The sequence below is a fragment of the Camelina sativa genome, chromosome 11, assembly GCF_000633955.1.
Source record: "Camelina sativa cultivar DH55 chromosome 11, Cs, whole genome shotgun sequence".
Taxonomy (NCBI): Eukaryota; Viridiplantae; Streptophyta; class Magnoliopsida; order Brassicales; family Brassicaceae; genus Camelina; species Camelina sativa.
Genome location: NC_025695.1, coordinates 18,570,235 through 18,589,617, shown reverse-complemented (window position 1 = coordinate 18,589,617; position 19,383 = coordinate 18,570,235). Strand labels below are relative to the sequence as shown.

The window sequence follows — 19,383 nt, the reverse complement described above, 5'->3', positions numbered from 1 at the left end:
ACAGTAATCTCACTTTTCGAAAGAAAAAAATTCAGTTTTCGAAACGGGGTACTTATCACACATCTCGTGTGTGTAACAAAAATATCATGTTCACCTCTATAAATTAATAGTGTTTGGGACTTGTGATATTAAGCGAACTTTTAAAACTACGCTACATTTACTTGTGGTTTATACAGTTTTATCCAAAAAATTTGGTTAATCTAGCAACAGAACCTTGTAAATTTCAAACAAAACAAATTTATGAAAATAAAAGCCTCGTGTTTTCTTTCTACCATCACAATCACAACTACATGTCCTACATTCACTTCTCTCCCAAATAAATTCAAACAAAAACATATGAATCATGGCGTATCGAAGTAAGAATCCCACTAATGCCTCTCAACATTCCCAAACACATTATATTTCCAAGAATACTTCTCCCGAAAATCAAAAACCTTCTCGTTCCCTTCCTTAACCCTTCTACCCTCTGCAACACTCCTTCCACCGCAACATCAAATGCATCTTCAAACCTTCCCGTATCTTCACTCTTGCTCGACGGGTTAAAATACATTAGCCTCGGTATCAGCCTTATCACTTGCTCTCTCATCGCGAAGACTCTCGTCCTTGGGATCCTACTCAAAACATTCTCTATCCTCACTTTACCTTCTTTCACGTTTGGCAATAAATATATAATTTTTAGTGTTAATAATTTAAAACTTTTTTTTGGTTCTCGTCTAATTGGCAGCGACTCATCTTATTTAAGTTTGTTACTTTAATAATTTAATTTAATAATAAAAAAGACCATATTATTTAAACTTACAATGTCACAAACTAAAAGAAACGTAGTTTATAGTTTATCCTTTATACTTAGAAAATAGATCACATTGACTTTTGTAGGGCATTAGTCATTTTTTCAAACATTTTTCTCCAATAAGACAATGAATATTTCCAAGAGGCTTAGAGATTGTGACTTGCCAAGTTATTGCCCGTTAAGTTCAGCATCCGACAAAGCTCCGGATACAAACTCTTCCTTATGGATACATACACCTCACCATTCCATTTCTTTGCGGCCAATCTTTCCCCTAAGTTCACTGTTTCCTCCACCACACCTGCCGCACTATCATGCGCCGCCGAGTCCACGATCCCAAGAGCCACGGCTTCTTCTCCTTTAAGCTTCTTCCCGCTCAGCAACAGCTCACGCCTCGCGATACCTGACCCAACCTTAGCCACGACCAATTCAGAGAAGTAGTCTGGCACCGGCAGCCCAATGTCCAACTCGCTCATGTAGAGAACCCCACGGTCTTTCCTCATGAAAACGTAGTCGTGGCTCAGCGCGAACATCAACCCCGAGGCAGCCGCGTGGCCGTTCAAGGCGGCTATTGTTGGCATGGGGAGATCAAGGAGCGCTGCAATCACGGTCTTGAAGGATTTGACCATTTGGTGCATCCGTTCTATGGCCCCGGATCCAGCGGATTGAGCCCATGCAAGATCGAAGCCGTTGGAGAAGAATTTTCCATGACCGGTCGTGATGAGGACAGATCCCTTTGTGGACTGAGATTTGGCTTGTTGGAGAAGCGAGAGAACGGATGCGATAGTATCCGGGTGGAATCTGTGCTCGTCGTCACCTGTTAGGGTTAGGAGAAAGAGATCCCCACGCTTTTCTAACGTACACATGGTGTGTATGTTAAGGATTTAGGAGTGAGTTGGTAAAAAAAACTGTGATGTTGAAGTGAGAATGAAGTTGAATAATTAATAGTGGGAGGGGGAACGAGAAGAGACACAACATGTACATTTATTAGACATGTTTTGCCACTAAGTCTTTAAATTGGGTAATCTTCCCAACCATTTTGATGTCAGTGTCACCATGTTATAGTTTAATAAATGCCGACGAGGCAATGCGTACTTGTGTAGGAATGTGTAATTTTCTTGCTTGAAAAGAAATTCGAATTGTTTATTTTCTTGTACATGATGATTACCAATTTCTCCTTCGACAACTAAGAGTGATTGAGTATAGAACTTTCGTAAATCATTTTTTCCAATGACAGGTGATTAACAATTTCACTGTGGTTAAACACTTAACTAGACGTAAGATTTTTTTTATCTATATAACTAGTTTGATATGAACATCTATCTATGAATATTATTTTCAAGCGTATTGGCATGATTTGATTGGGATTTATATTTTAGCATCAGGAGACAATGGACATATTCGTAAGAGACCAACTTGATTAGTTAAATTAGTTCACTAACTCTAAGTTGTGAAAACAACAGTTGGTAGATCTGTCCACCAACTCTTCTATTAAATACACACGCGCTACATAGGAAAAAAAACAGTATCTATCTATAAACCTAGATTGGATCAGCCGGTGTTGAATGCTATAAAACCAGACTCTTAACGATTTCATGTCGCATTGAACTTGAAAAGACGGGCAGGAAATCGTAAAATGATAACGAAATTTAAACGACATAATTGATAAAATCCATGCTTTCGATTTTTAAAATTTTGATGTTTTAATATTTATTTCTGAATAATATGCAATTTGCGGGTCTCACTCCAGATAGGAACAATATGACGATATTAGCAGGACCACTAAACTACTTGATTTCGTGAGAGAGATATCATTACATGAATCATGCTAGTCGGCCCGACCTGGCGTGGATGAACATGATTTTCTTGGGATTAGATTTTTAAACTAGGTCCGGTCCGAACCGGGTATAGGGTTCTTCTAACCCGAAGTTCATGGTTAGTACTTATTATTACTTATTAGAACTTAGAAAGTGCTTTATTTTTTTTTATTTTTTTTTGTTAAACAGGTTCATGGTATATACATATTCATCATATTCACTCATGGCACACAGCTTATACTAAATCCAGTAGAACATATGTTCAACAAGTACGAGAGAGTGAAGCCAATGTTGTACAACACCACTCTATGTTTATGAAAATATTGAATGGTAAAAATATGACAACATTAGCATTTTGCAATATGACAATACTATAACAATAAAGTTTTATTATAAAACTAGATAGTTACCCGTGCTGTACAACACAGAGAAATGTTTACGTAAACTTTACTGTAATTTGTTAGTTATAAAATAATAGTAGAAGTTTTTATTTAATTTACTCTATACAGTTTATAATTTTTTACATTTAATTTACTTTGTTCCATAATCTGATTTGAACCTAGTAAATGATACAATGCTCAATCCATAAATTATATAAATTTAGTAAAACTCATAAAATAAAACAAAACTCGTATTGAAGCGGTGGTGTTTAGAAATCTCAAAGTAACTTTTTTGATATTTTTTTTAGTTGTATATATTATATTGAATAAAATCTAACACTTGTGATTTCTTCAATTTTAATACGATGTCACTCCGTCGATGTACAGTGTGAAACAATATTCAATAAATTAGATATAATATTTTATATTTTTAAAATATAAGCAATGTTGTATTTTAGTTTTAAGAAATATATGTCATTATTAAATGATTTCAAAATGCAAATATTTAATCTTAGTTTTATAGATAAAATTAAGTTTTATAATATTCTAAATAGTTTGTTATTGTTTCATAAGATTTCTGTAAAAAATAAATAGAATCTATTAAATAATTTTATTATTTTGTAAACCAATATAAAATTTTCTTTGGTTAGTTATTAAATTAATTAAAATACAATGACATTTTTGTAAAATGCCACATGATAGTAGGGTTAAATTTCTAACAACATTGCTTAAATAAGTATATATAATTTTCGAAGTCATCTAGATTAATAAAAAAAATTGACATAATTTAAATGTGTTTTGGGAAAATATAAAAAGAATTTCAACAAAGAAAATAGAAGAGAAAATTCAAAAAATGAATTGGTCAAAGAATAATCCAAACAGAAACAGAAAAAAAGGGAAGACAAATCAGCTCAATTTTCTTTCTTCAACTCTTTGACCAAACCCAAGCGTGTACCTTAGTCAGTCAACATGTTACAAGTCGTGTCCCCTCATCAGGCCCTCACCTTATATATACCATCTACATAAAACATCAGATATCACACACTAACATCAACAAATAATTTGTGTTCAGATACAAAAAGTACTCAATCACTTCCTATCAAAAAAAAAAGAAAAAAAGCTCAATTACCAACAAAGTTGATCACAAATCTAATCTTTATGGCGTCCAGGATGCAAAGAACAACCAGTTGCCCCACTGGAAACGATCAGCAACGTAGCCAGCTACAAAGACGAGGTCCGTCTTTAATGATTAAACCATCGTCGGTTAGTAACTGGAACGTGGTCATCCCTCTCCTCTCTCCGGTTCCTCCTTCCCCAACATCGTCCTTCGAATTTCAATCGCATGTTCCTCCGCCGCAGAACAAGACTGAGAAACCGGGGGAAGAGGAGGTGAAGAAGACGCCGGTTTTCAAGAAATGGAAACATCCAGCGTCGCCAGTCTCATACGAGCCGACTACGTTTGTCCTACCTTTCATCTCGGTTTAGCGTCCAGCCACAACATCAACATGTGAAGCTTGTCCGTGTAACAACAACAACACGCGTCTTAACTCTTAACAATTTTTACACGTTTTGTAAAAATCTAACAACACAAAAGGACTAAATGAATAATGAATGATATTGAGCATACTTCAGATTTTTTTGTTTGCAACGACACTAACTAGTCAAGAGAACTCGTTACAGATAATTTTATTTTATTTTATATCATTATTTTTTTTGGACAAACGTTACAGATAATTTTATAATAATGTGAACCGTCGTTTAATCTATTATTGATTAATATGTATCGGATGCTCAATCTTTGTCTTGTTTTGGACGTTTCAGATGATCAATCTTGAATCACAATAATTATACTGTATATTCCTGAATCAACAAGTTGTGTTTACTTATCCTAACACGTTAACCATCATCAATTTCATTATCTAAAAAACGAATGAGACATATGGGCCGAATTAGGCCCAATAAGCTCTCAATTCGTCTCTTCTTCTAGGGACTTGTAACACAGTTATGAACTTTCCGTACGTTTCTCGCAAACCAAAAAAACCTTAAAAAGTTTCATGGAATTGGATCAAAATCGAGAATCCCGACGCAATGCTCTGATTCCTCTGTGATGATGAGTTCTTCGTAAGAGAGTAGAAGCGAAGACGAATCAAAGTGATGGTTCGAGATATGAACTATCGAAGGTTTGATTTTTGAGCTCTTCTTCCTCTTCATCCTTTGAATTTTGTCCAGATCTCTTCAAAAAATCTTTCAGATTCCTTCGTTTCTGAGATTTAGTTTTCGAATTTTTTTGATATAGACTTCGAATTACAGTTGTCTAGATATTGATTTGAGAAAAAAATTGGATCTGATTATTTTGCAGGGAGAACCGTGCTTCGAGATCGTCACTCTTTGATGGTCTTGATGGACTTGAAGAAGGTAGATTGAGAGCTTCGTCTTCGTATCCTCATGAAGAACGTGACAACGACGAAGCTTTGGAGAATCTTCAGGACAGAGTTTCGTTTCTTAAGAGAGTATGTTTCTTTCTTTCATCTCTACAACTTAAAGATTCGAAAGATCATTACAAGTGTATGAACATTAGGATATAGATATGTTTAACAACACTTACGTGATTCTTGATTTGACTTGTTTGATTAACCTTTTATCTTCATTGAGAACATTCCCTTTAAACCATTGCTAAAGTATCAAAATGTCTTTGTAATGTTATTCTCTTCCTTGTCTTGTGAGATCTAGCTTGCTTGAGATGTAAGTTGAGGCAACAATATCTCAATAGTACGTGTAGAGTCTAATTGAATTTGTGACAATATCTTTGCAATGACTCTAAACCCTGATTGAATCTTTTGGAGGCGACGAGCATTGAGCTATGATCTAATGCTTTTTTTTTAAAAAATGCCTTTTTGTTTTTCATTTTAGATGTTATGTTCTCTCTACCTGAGATGTCAGGTTTAGCTTACCTGAGATGTGTAAGTTTGTTAATAATATCTTTTCAGGTGACTGGAGACATACATGAAGAAGTTGAGAGTCATAACCGCTTGCTTGACAAAGTGGTAGGCTGAAGTTTGATTTCCATATGTTCCATTTTGTAGATCTGTGTCATATACTTTACTTCTAAGCTATTTTGTTGTCATATGTCTAGGGGAACAAAATGGATTCCGCGAGGGGAGTAATGTCTGGAACGATCAACCGTTTCAAGTTGGTATGTAAATAGATACCGTACCTTTTATGCTTGTTTTGTTAATCAAACTTTTATATAAAGGATCGACTTTAACGCGACAGGTCTTTGAGAAGAAGTCTAATCGAAAAAGTTGCAAACTCATTGCGTATTTTGTACTCCTGTTCTTGATCATGTATTACCTTATAAGGTAAAGTGCACTTCTTTGACTTGTGACAGATACTACTTTTTTTAACGGTCTGGTTCAAGTCTCTGTTCTTTGACTCTCAACTCAGAATTCTTATATTATGCTAATGGCTTGACAATCATTTGGATGTTGCAGGCTATTAAACTATATCAAAGGGTGAAATTTGGATGCAAGAAAAAGACAGTGTTACATGAGAATACTTGTTTGGACGTCTGGGAATCCAGAATAATTTACACTTCCTTTTTTGGGTTTCTCCTGATGAATGAATGATGCAGACACAGTGAACCAAAGTCAAGGGACCCATATTGAAACAAGACAAAGAAAGAGATTGTGAAGAGACTACTGAACTAACCGAAAGAAAAAGAAAAAAATGTTAGATAGAGACTTTTTTGTCTGATGCAATATCATCTCATGTCATTTCATGTATAATGTAGCAAAAGCTTCTTTATGATTTGTCAACTATTTGATCGCAAACAAACAAGGTCTTGGATCGTGTTAGCAATTTTGTCTACAAAAAAGCTTAATTGATTGATAAGCTTAATTATTAGGTTTTCTGTGAAAAAGTTTATATAGCACTTGTAATAGAAACAAAACAGATGACTTGACTTGGCGTTCGTGTTTCAAACCAATTTTCAAAATTTTCAGGCGCAAATACCGTCGTGTACTGTACACTGTGTACATGAGAAAAAGAGTTAAAAATTTTGGACGACTAGTAATAATAATAAGGACAAGTTGACAGGACAATGAGGACACTATGCCGAAGAGCTTGATTTTTTCCACTTTAGGTAACAAGTTGACAATAATCGACAAGTATATTTTTGGTTTTGTTATTGACAAGTTGACATGTACATTTCCAATGGTTCGGTTTCTCGGTCAAATCATCGTAACATTTCATTTATGTAGATTACACTCTCAACTATTGAATAAAAGACTGATTGATATAAGTTGCTATGTGAGAGTGAATGATAAGTTGCTATATGAGAGTCAATAATAAGTTGCTATGTAAAATAATGAAATTTTTGAAACGATTCTTTGGTCAAATGATCATTTAGCATCTTATTATCGTCAAAAATTTAAACTACACTTGAATACAAACTAAGGGAGTAGAAGATAATATTAGGTTTAGGCACAAAATATACAAGAAAAAAAAAGAACAATTAAATTTTTGTTATCTTATCAAATAACGAGTAACTTGTTGATTTTTTTTTTTCTTTTTATGTTATATTATACTTTCTCTTTTCTTGGATAATTTTTTGGGTTTTTTGTTTCTCGATCTTTTACACTCTAAATTGATATATTTCTCATAAAAAAATTGTTTGAGTAACATAGTTTTATTTGAAAATTAAGACATAGCTTACTTTATATTGGCTCTTTTAGTAATAGTGAAGTGAAAAGTAGTGTTGATACAACTATTAATTAGGAAACAAATGAAACATTAAATCAATTAAATAAGATAAACTGATTTAAAAAGTAAGTATAATTATTTTTAAATATGTGTTAAAAACACAGAAAATCATTTTTAAGAATAGAGAGAATATATGTTAAGTACCATGTTATTGTATGTGAATGTGATCTTTAAAGTAAATATAATAAAATAAATCAACACATGTTCTGGTACATATATATATTCAACAGAGTGCTATATTAAAAACAAATGTTTGGATTCACACGGAAAAATGTACATTATAATGCATTGTGATTAAAGATAACGTATTATTTTAAATTTGAATATAATTATTCCGGGATCATTAAATGGCAAACAGTAAGAACTTCGTCTCCACTCTCCACGATTAGATCCGTGAAATCAACTATTGGAAGAGAAAGAAAGTTTCATTCCACCCACTTTCATATAACACCAAAAGAAGCAAATAAAGCAGCCGTTACTTTGGCTAAAGAACCTATTCATAGAAATAATTTGTTTGTATCCTCATTTTTACATTTAATCTTGTATTTCACATTTCCTCCACTAGGATTTCATTCCATTAATATAATTCGATTGATGTTAAAAACAGAAAAGAATATACTTGCTGAAGAACAAAATGGTGAGCTACACGGTTGTGTAAGGTTTTGTTTGGAGTGAATCACCAACCATGTCGCAACACATGTACAACGTAAATCGAAATCATCATTTCTAAGAAAGCGAATCGAAAGAAATTTAGTAACTGACTTGCTTTCTTGAACAAACACTGATGGGTGTAATTATCTCCATTCGAGCTCTACCTCCTCTATCGACTCGCAAATTATCTTCTTAATTAGTTTAATGTCCACTAGTTAGGAACCGACTAAACTATAATACATACATCGGAGCACGCCTGCAGCTATGACATGTATGTATTCGAAGCTCTTAGCAAAACTGCAAAAGTGATACCTATTAGAAGCTATTTGGCGATTCCATGACCTGGGTCATATATTTGCCCTATATAAAATACCTCTTCACTATGGTTGATGGAAAAAAGATAGACAAGAAACTCAAGAACATCAACTCGTTTATTAACCTCCCCACATATGTATTTGTATACACTCGAAAGTACATGCTCGATCTGACCATATGTCAGAGATATCACATCTTTTAAAATATGCGGTTAGACAAACGAAATTCATATTTTAATAGAGTATATGAATTATGGTTTAATTAGTACTTTGATCCGAGATCATCTGCTTATAAAAAAAATATAGTATTTTGATATTAGTATATTTCATTATAAGTGTTGTTTAAAAGTTTTTCATATATATTGAAAAACCTAAAAACCTCTTCATAATACATTATTAATTTTATTGATTTTGTAGAGATAAAAATTAGAAAATAATAAAATTTGCTATAGCTGACATTTATTCTAGTATGAAAGGGTAGGATAACTCTCTCCGGTTTTATATACAAACTCGTTAATGCAATCATTATCAAACCAAGTTCTAAGTGACTTGTTTAACCATTAGCCACTTATGTTAAAACACAAAATATGTCAAGTGTGTGTACACTACACAGTACTTATATTAGATTTGAAGTGTTACTTTTTGGGTAAATTACATTAGAAGTTACATTGGATTAATTATTAAAACGTATTTAATATCAGTCATATCTTATTATAGAAATAGGGTGAGAGTTGTCGAGAGTGGAGACGTCGGGGCAAGGGAAAATGACGTGCTCCCCACCACCCAAATGCTCACGCGCACTATGCCCCACTCAACCCTAATTTCCAAAGCTAAATCTATTAATTACATTTTAATTTATTTCTCGATTTATTAAAAGATAACTACATTTTGGTATGTGAAGCTGCAAAACAATGCCACAACATGTACTTTGCAACATATAGTACTCTCAAATTGAAGAAGAAAATGATCCTAGCTAGTTCCCGATGCCATGGCACTCGAACACCATACATTCATCTCTTTCCAAACATTTGGAAAAAGAAACGAACAACACTTTGGTCTTGTTCCCCATTTCCTTTTTTGTTTGTCTAGGTTATATAATTGTTTATACTGTCTCTTACTCTCTTACTCGCTTGGTCTCCTAAAATATTGCACCATATGTGATTACTACAAAAAGGAAGGAGACCCAAGACTTGTGTTGTGTAGGCAACCTCTCAGTAATTAATATGAGTGTGTATACTGATATTTTTATCTGCAAGCTAAGCTCTGATAGAAAATGATATGAAGAGTTCATTAAATACGAATACGTTATGCCGTTTATATATGGTCTTTCTGGAGCGTAGGACTTTGGCATAATCAGTATCCAATTACACTGTTGGTTTAAAATAGACTCATAAATGGGTCCAGTCTTAATCTACACATAGTATTGCGTTATTGGATTCTATATAAATAATACTACTAACTCTTGTGGAAAATTAATTATTGCCCACTTTCTCTCTCCCTCTCTCTCTCTCTCTCAGAGATTTTGATTCTTGGAAAGAAAATCAAAGTCTCAATAGCCTTTCTTTGCTTTGATTCCAGTTCCATTCCAAACTTGCATCTAATTCTCTTACCTTAGCCTTTTCATCTTTATTTATTTATCATCAACAACTCCAAATTTCATATGAAATTAGAGAAATCAAAATGAAAAGAAAATTTCAAGAAAGAGCTACATACACCTTTTGACCTTGGAAAGTTGGAACCCTAGAGACCTTTCAGGCAAAATCATCAGGTTAACAATTCCTTGTTCTTTTTTTCTTTTAGTAAATTTCCAAATTTTTGGGAAGCAATTATTATGTCAAACCCTTGGTGGACGAACCAGAGTGGTTTAGCCGGTATGGTGGACCACTCAGCCTCCTCCGGCCACCACCAAAACCATCATCACCAAAGTCTTCTTAGCAAAGGAGATCTTGGAATAGCCATGAATCAGAGCCAAGACAACGACCAAGATGAAGAAGACGACCCTAGGGAAGGAGCAGTTGAGGTGGTCAACCGTAGACCAAGAGGAAGACCACCAGGATCAAAAAACAAACCTAAAGCTCCAATCTTTGTGACAAGAGACAGCCCCAACGCACTCCGTAGCCATGTCCTGGAGATCTCCGACGGAAGCGACGTTGCGGACACAATCGCTCACTTCTCCAGACGCAGACAACGCGGCGTTTGTGTTCTCAGCGGCACAGGCTCAGTCGCTAACGTCACCCTCCGTCAAGCTGCCGCACCCGGAGGTGTAGTCTCTCTCCAAGGCAGGTTTGAGATCTTATCCTTAACCGGTGCTTTCCTCCCTGGACCTTCCCCACCCGGGTCAACCGGTTTAACGGTTTACTTAGCCGGGGTTCAGGGTCAAGTCGTTGGGGGTAGCGTCGTGGGACCGCTCCTGGCCATAGGGTCGGTCATGGTGATTGCTGCTACTTTCTCTAACGCTACTTATGAGAGATTGCCCATGGAAGAAGAGGAAGACGGTGGAGGCTCAAGACCGATTCATGGAGGTGGTGACTCGCCGCCCGGAATCGGTAATAGCCTGCCTGATCCATCTGTGATGGCCGGGTCAGGGCCAGGCTACAATATGCCGCCGCATCTGATTCCAAATGGGGCTGGTCAGTTAGGGCACGAACCATATACATGGGTCCACGCGCGACCACCATACTGACTCAGTGAGCCGTTTCTAAATATTCTATATAAATATAAATAAATATATATATATATATATATATATATATATATGAATATAAGTGATTTGAGGTTATTAATTAGTCTATTACAAAGCTTTGCTTGTTGGAAAAATAAATAAGTACTATCAAAGCTTTGTTTGTTCTGAATGGAGAATTGAAATATAGAGCTTGGAAGGTACAGAGAGACGAGATTAAGGGACTTTTGTATGTTCAGTATTCTTCTACGAAACGAATAAACATTTGTATTGTATATTAGAATGTTTGTCTTTTTGTTTTTGTTTAGTAGTATTTAACTACAATACATTTAATTGCCGTTGTGACTTGTGATCTTTAGATACTTTACATTTTGATTGGTACAAAAGTCATAAGTTAATATATATTATTGCTGGTTCAAACGATGAAGGAACATCGAGAGCATTGCTTATATGTGCGTTTCGATATTATATTAGTTCTGATTCGTGCGTGAGTATATATATTTCTAATTAAGGTTGCACTCGCGCGCACACCATTACCAGAGGTCCATTGTGGTCGTTTCTTTAATCTTTGGGTGATGATGCTACTGGGAGATTGTTTAGTATGACTTTACAAACTAAATAATGAGAGAGGTTATTAAGAATTTTGCTGACTAACTAAAAGGATATACTCTCTATGTGTACGTATTATAATTAATACAGTAAGTTATATATAGTCCAACAAAGAATTAATGACACAAAACATGAAGAAAGTTAAAATCATGAATAAACCAAAAAATATGGTTGACGTTATTGGCGAGAACGATTTTGAGGAGGCTTATTTATTTGCTTTTTTTTTTTTTTGTGCAAATATTTATTTGCTTATTTATTGAAAAATCGCAAATATATATGTATGAAATTGTTTATGTTGTGACTATACGATCCTAAAAGTCTTTAACAAAAAAGGAAAAAGTTATTACCAAAATATGATTTATTGTTGTTAATTAATGCACTTAGATATATACTGTATTACAAATTGTAATTATTTGCAATTTTTAGAATGTTGTTTCAAATAAAACTTGATATATAAACTTCTAATAGTTAAGACTCCCTTTGTTTTGATATAGTATAAGATTTTAATTTATAAATTAAATATATCATATACCATTGAGAATTTTTGACAAAAACGGTTTTAGTGTTTTTTTTTAAATACTCTTTACTACTAAATCGGAAAAATTTATTAATTTTTATAAGTGGGGTTGTTAGTTTGAGATTTGAATAGATTCTTAAAGACTTTAAATGTTATGTAGAATCAGTTGTTATTAGATCAAGATTTTATTAAACTCTGCTAAAGTTTAGTGTTATTAGTTTGTGATTTATAAAAAATCATTTAAAATCTTAACAAATTTGGGTTATTGGATTCAAACTTTTATAACATCATTAAAAATTTTGTGTTATTCAATTAAAACAAAAGAATCTAGGATTTTTACTGAATTCAATTATTTTGTTATTGATTTATGATTTTATATACTTTTTTCATAAAATAAAGTCATGAAAAATATCACAAAAATACAGAGATAATGAATGAATAAAATAAGAAAATTTAACATTTATGTTGCATATTAGTTAGTGAAACTTGGACAACTTTTATCTGGAGAATACATGCAAGTTCTTGTTTTTCATGACTATTTTGGTGTAATTTGAAAAGCCAAAAATGATAAAGTTTTTAAAATTCTAGATAAAATCCCAATTAAACAAATAATACTGCCGCCATAGCCAAAATAGTGACAATCTAACAATTTTGGTTATTAAACTAATAATTTTTTTATAGTTCCTTTGTAGATACCATATGTATCACGTCAAGTCGGATCCTAGAAATGGCGAAACAAAACATCTTCACATGAATTCACGTGTCAGTTGTCAAACCAATGGGACGTATATAATTATTCTATTAATACAATTTAAATATATATATATATATATATATTTTCAACCAAACAATTTAAATATTTTTGAATATTATATCGTATAAGTTACAACATCTGGGGTCACATCATCGGAAAGCTTAGGGACAGCATTAGTTACATAATCAGGCCAATTTACTCCATCAACTATAATTGTCAAGTACTGCCAATATAAGTTTCTAGTGATTTAGCACTTCATTATTGACTCTATAAACTAAAATTAAGCTTAAAAAGTCATGTTAATTACGAGATGATTATGCGTAAGAGAAACTAAGAAAGTATATGTACCAAGCCTAGCTATTCAAACCAAAGTCTATATATGTTTTACGACATACAAACATAAATATATGTATGTATACTATGTTTATATATATATATATATATATTTTGTCAAATTATTGGAGTATGTTTTATCTTTCTATACCAGTACAAATTATGTATACAAGTTCCTCATATATATAGATATGTATGTACACTTAAATATATCATGTGTATGTATACTATGTTAATATTGTTATTTTAACTTTGTGATGCAAGATCAATTAAAGTATTTATATCTGTATATAATCGTGCAAATTTTTTTATCTATATATATAAAGTTAACTTTGCTCACTTTTTCTTGCTCTATATCAGCATTAACCTAATCAATTTTTTTGCATAAAAAATACTATTTTTAATATTTATTCATTGCATATTTATTAATTATAATTAATAATAGTAAAAAATAAATAAAAAACGAATTAACTAAAATTAATTAAATTTTAAAATAGTATAAACAATAATATATATTTTAGTAAATAATAAAAATAATAACTATCTAAAAATGAATTAAATAAATTAAATGAAAATTTTAAAATAGTAAAAATAATACTATAAATTTGTTTTAGTAATAATGTTATTATTAAAATTATAACCAAAAAATGATTATATTCCAAAATTTAGAATGTAAGTAAGATTTTAATGCATGGTGGAGTTAAAAAACAAGTTATGTAATTGTATTTATAAAAATCTAAACATGAAAATAAAATTGAAGTGAAACATTAGTTTCTAAGAAACATATACCATAAAGATTTATTATTAAATTTTACTTATAAGAAAGAAAAGATTAATTACTTAACTTAACTTAACTTAAAAGTTTTGATCTAAAACAAATACAGGGGCACATTTTTTTTTGGAAAAACTATGAAAAATAATTTGAAAAAATAATCTATCTAAAAAAACAAAATCAATGGTCAGGATATATAGAAAAAATGATATGCAAGCCGTTACAAAAAAAGTGGCTTGTGATTTGTGTACAATATCTCATAAGGTCTATTATCAACTGGAGCTACAATTTTATAACATGATATAAAACATATATAACAAATATAACATATATATATATATATATATATATTATCAAATGCTTTTAACCCAAAACATAGGCAAAAACAACATATTTAAAGTACACTATGCTTTTTTTTTAGAAGACGAAGCTGGGGTTGCATCACAAAATTAACATCTGCAAATAACATATGAGATTTTAGAAAAATATGTAGCTTGGATTAGTGAATAGATATTTATTGTGGGGTTTAAATGTTTCATCATTTAAGCATTCTTGACTTAGTCTGAAATTATATTATTCTCATTATAGCAACATAGCAGTAAAACTGTTTATGAAACTTTGTATATTAGAATTTAATGTAGGATATCGATATATTTAAATGGTCTCTATAATTAGGTCAACGATCGATATTGACGTTAGAAATTTTTAAATTATGTTTTTATGGGATATGAATATGGAATGAACTCTTTTAAAGATAAAAGATTAGAAGATTGTCGACAATATTATTGCGACAATAGACAATATATGTTATATATAAATTAGTAAAATAATTATGGTATTTATATAGATTTATCTTTTAATCTTCAAATTATATTCATATTCAATGATTTTTATTGATAAATTTTTTAACTAAAATCCCATGTAAAATCGCAAATAGATATAACAAAGAAATATTATCTCTAAAAATATATATGTTGTATATCACTGAGTAAAGTAAGTTATATATTTATACTCAAAAGTTGGAATGATTATATTTGAGTTCAACAATTTCTATTGATAAGAAATATTTTCAATTAAAATCTCGCGCGTACGCAAGTACAAATTCTAGTTGTATATATATTAAAAGATGAAAATGCCTAGGAGTAAATTGTTTTAGGATACGCGAAAAACAAACAAATAGGCATATGCTTAAACTAAATGTGTAATACAGATATGAATAAATATGCATATTTTATGTTTCTATTTTGATATGCATTGAACTTTGGATGAAGTAAATAAATGTTTTATTATTTAATTTGATTATATTTAAACAGTTTATTTTCTGATTAATTATATGAATACAATTGAACACTTGGGTCTTTTGTACAAACATCTTTCTTTGTAAGAAACTATGTACCCAATAAGAAACTATGTACCCAAAAAAAAAACCGAGGATGACATGTAAATAGATTTGCCATTTTTCAATGAAGTTGTAATGCACTTTGGAAGCTGCAAAAGCCGCAATTTCATTCTTTTTTTTTTTTTCCACGCAGAATTTCATTCTTAATAACTGTGGTGTACATTGGCATCCACTAAACCTAATTAATGAATTTTGGACCACTTAATAAAGAAATGAAATTAATATTACTTCCATACTGCTCCTACTAACCATTTTTATAGTGAAAAATACTACTTTGTTCTAATTTAATCAGTCTTCGAATCCATTTCATTCTTTTAATTATATTCTTGTATTAGTAGTATAAAATTTAATATTACTAAAGATTTATTTTTGTTTTTCACAGTTTCATATATATTACTTACACATATCTGATTTTTATCAACTAAATTTTATTTCCATTTAAATCTCTTTTCGAACAAAATATAATTCCATATTGTAATGTATTTTGAGAATTGCCCAAAATATTAGCCCATATTGTATTGTATGTTTATCAAGTATTTATGATAATTTATTTTATTTGACAATTGTATTACACATTTATAGTTGTTCTAGAATTACCCAAATATAAAACTTGCCAATATTTTTTTTAAAAGCAAAGACTAAGCAAAATATAAGCAAAAAAAAGAAAGAAATTACAATAAAACAGAGGTAAAATATTTTGATATTTACTACTCCTATATCTATGCAATCTTATTATATAAAGTTGGATTTCGAAAGTTAGCTATTACTAAGATTTTGACACGTGTCAAGTTATCAAATTAAGATTTTGACATGTGTGAAAGTTAATATTTAATAGAAGATTTAAAGATTACGACAAAAAACAAAACAATTTTGTTTTAAACAAACAAATTTTAATTTCAAGTAATCAATTCTACAAAAAATAGAAAAGGGATTAAGAAAAATATACAGTAAATTATTAATTCTAAAAACAATACTCACTTCTATATAAACATAGATGCCTCATATTTTTCATCTAACAAAATAATTTATTCAAAAATATTGTTTTCAACTTTGTTCTATTGGTAAAACTGGTTTAATGGAAGGTAAATTTATCTTATTTTTTAAAACCAAAATTTTCTCCTAGTTTTTTTTTTTTTTTTTTCAATTTGGAATAGGTAAGATTAATATGTGTTGACCCAAGAAAAAAAGAAAGATTAATATATGCGTCTTCTTTATCTAATACTGTATTTTATAATTTATTGTAGTAGTTTTAGATTGTTTTATTTAATTTATTTTTATCTTTATATAATAAGATTCGATATGATTTTAAAATATATATTTATATTCTTTTGATTTTTTTTAGTTAAGGATATGTAAAATCAATATTTATTTTTTTCTTAATATTTTTAATGTTGTAGTATTTTTAAATTGTTTTTTTAGTTTATATTTTATATCTTTAAATTATCTAAGACTCATATATCATCGTGCTTATAATTTTCAATTTTTATTTTTATAATGTCAAATTAACTATCTTTCAATTTCTCAAATTTTATTGGGTTGGTCATAAACTCATTGCAATCTTGTAGATGTTTTTGTCTTTTTATCCTCAATATTTTTTGAGTAAACAATTTTAGAAATATTTTAGTGGTAATATAAACTGTCACAAACAAATTTTAGTGGTGAAAAGAAACTACGTCAAATTGAAAGTAAATGAACAAAAAATGATTTAATTTGTTCACAAAGTCATTTTATAGGTGGTGCTAAAGATCAAACTTTAACAATAATATATTTTTGGATGTAAGAACATATTTTAAGTGGTAAAAGTAAAACATATAGTAAAATTGTATTTGAATTCTAATAAGATGATGTTTTGACGGGTTAACTCCATGTAAAACATAAATAAGTTGCGGAACGTTTTTGAAATTTGACAATATTGGTCCTTGGTTGACTAGCTAGTTCTTTGCTTGGTCCTGGGTTTGACCTCCTGTAATACTATTCAGAATGATTAATGTTTTAAAAAAGTTTTGGTGGCGCATAATATAGATTTAGACTATTGTAATAATTGTAATAATAATTTTAAAATATAAAAATATAAATAAGTATATTAAAGTAAAAACTTATCTCTAACTAAGAATATTTATATATTTATTTCTGGAAAATATATTTCATGTATAAACAAAAATTAATTAATAATTTAAGAAAAATGGTTTTTTTCTCTCTAGGCGATCATGTTGGCGATCGCCTTCTTCATTTGCCATTTCCTCTGTCTCCGATCAATTTTGTGATCAGGAGTTTGATTCCGACCGACAAATCCTTTCCATATGTTTTGAGGATCAGTTTCGGCGGTTTATCTCTGTCAAATAAAGATGACAGTTACTTTCCTCCCTTTTTCGCGGGAGGTAACCGTCAACCGAAACCGCCATGGATCTTCTATAAATCCTCAAATTTCTCTCGTTTTTTCTTAACCACTATCATTTCTCTCATCTGGACTTCCACTGAAACGATTACGATGAGTGATCACATTCGCAAATCTGTTCAAGATCTCGACTTAGGTATTGATGATGCCCTAGTCTCGCTTCCATCAGAGTTCATCTCCCGTGCGATCTCTGTTAATCGTCACACTTTGGTTGTTACTCCCGTCAATCCACGCAAACAGAATCTCCATGCACTCATCAGACAAATGCCACGAGTTTGGAGATTCGCTGATGAATGTGTGGATGTATTCTTGATGGAGGAACAGTCCAGTTCCGCTTTCAATCTGAAGATTATTTGAACTTGGTCTTACAAAGAGGCCGTGGTCTTTTAATGATTGGATGGTTACCACTCACCGTTGGTATCCTAACATTAGCGAGACCAATATGAAGATCATAACCTTTTGGGTCCAAATCCAAGGTATTCCGACACTTTGCTTAATAAATGATATGGCTAGGTGGGTAGGGAATAAGATTGGATATGTCTCTGAAGTAGATTATGATGAAAATCAAACCCAAGTGGGGGTTGTTCGTGTTAGAATCGATTGGAACATAGATGATCCTCTCCGTTTCCAAAAGAATATACAGTTTATTGCTGATGAGAATACCATTGTCAAGTTTCGTTATGAACGCTTACGAAACTTCTGCACAAAATGTGTCTCCCTAAAGCATGATTCAAAGGAATGTTCAATTGGTTTTGATGATGAGGCATCTTCCGGTTCGGATGATGACAATGACGGGGATAACCACAATGATGGAGACAAAGCTATGTCTAAAGCGTATACTCTTCCCTCAATAGATCCTGCAAGTCTTATACCAGGAATCAATATGTCACCACCAGTATCTACTCCGGGTCAAGGATATGTCTCACAAACGGTGGCACACCGGACTCTACCAACTGTCTTTATAGACAAGGATTTAACGGTTGAACGCCTGCGTTATCTTAATGCTAAGTATGTAGGACACCATGATGATCATTTTGAACAGAGGAGCCTACTTGATGATACTACTAATGATGCACAGTTCGAGTTTGTCTTCTTGAAACGAAAAAGAGTGCATTTCAAAACACATTTCAACAAAGCAAAAGCTGCAGAGGAGTTGGTGGTCCTGAACCAACTTCGCCGAAAGAGCCACCACATAGACTCGGTGGGTTCGTGTT

At 31.5% G+C, this 19,383-nt stretch overlaps 4 protein-coding genes across 4 annotated transcripts; 3 read left to right on the top strand and 1 right to left on the bottom strand.

Annotated features, from left to right (window-relative positions):
* On the bottom strand, window positions 804–1,750 carry LOC104723761 (enoyl-CoA delta isomerase 3-like). Its single transcript, XM_010442160.1, has one exon. The coding sequence runs from the start codon at window positions 1,651–1,653 to the stop codon at window positions 937–939; it is 717 nt and encodes a 238-aa protein (XP_010440462.1). The 5' UTR covers window positions 1,654–1,750; the 3' UTR covers window positions 804–936.
* On the top strand, window positions 4,143–4,469 carry LOC104723760 (uncharacterized protein At4g14450, chloroplastic-like). The gene has a single exon (XM_010442159.2). The coding sequence runs from the start codon at window positions 4,143–4,145 to the stop codon at window positions 4,467–4,469; it is 327 nt and encodes a 108-aa protein (XP_010440461.1).
* LOC104723759 (bet1-like SNARE 1-2) lies at window positions 4,983–6,887 on the top strand. Its single transcript, XM_010442158.2, has 6 exons — window positions 4,983–5,164; window positions 5,344–5,494; window positions 5,972–6,028; window positions 6,118–6,177; window positions 6,258–6,343; window positions 6,476–6,887. Exons 1-6 carry the CDS (start codon window positions 5,139–5,141, stop codon window positions 6,498–6,500), a joined length of 405 nt encoding a protein of 134 aa, XP_010440460.1. The 5' UTR covers window positions 4,983–5,138; the 3' UTR covers window positions 6,501–6,887.
* On the top strand, window positions 10,176–11,792 carry LOC104723758 (AT-hook motif nuclear-localized protein 20). Its single transcript, XM_010442156.1, has one exon. It carries the CDS (start codon window positions 10,542–10,544, stop codon window positions 11,391–11,393), a length of 852 nt encoding a protein of 283 aa, XP_010440458.1. The 5' UTR covers window positions 10,176–10,541; the 3' UTR covers window positions 11,394–11,792.

Bases quoted from the DNA above. Each gene is read 5' to 3' on its own strand.
- LOC104723760 (XM_010442159.2), top strand. From the start codon at position 4,143: ATGGCGTCCAGGATGCAAAGAACAACCAGTTGCCCCACTGGAAACGAT.
- LOC104723758 (XM_010442156.1), top strand. From the start codon at position 10,542: ATGTCAAACCCTTGGTGGACGAACCAGAGTGGTTTAGCCGGTATGGTG.
- LOC104723759 (XM_010442158.2), top strand. From the start codon at position 5,139: ATGGTTCGAGATATGAACTATCGAAG. The intron at 6,029-6,117 runs GTAGGCTGAAGT...TCATATGTCTAG, and splicing joins ACCGCTTGCTTGACAAAGTG to GGGAACAAAATGGATTCCGC. The intron at 6,178-6,257 runs GTATGTAAATAG...TTAACGCGACAG, and splicing joins CGATCAACCGTTTCAAGTTG to GTCTTTGAGAAGAAGTCTAA.
- LOC104723761 (XM_010442160.1), bottom strand. From the start codon at position 1,653: ATGTGTACGTTAGAAAAGCGTGGGGATCTCTTTCTCCTAACCCTAACA.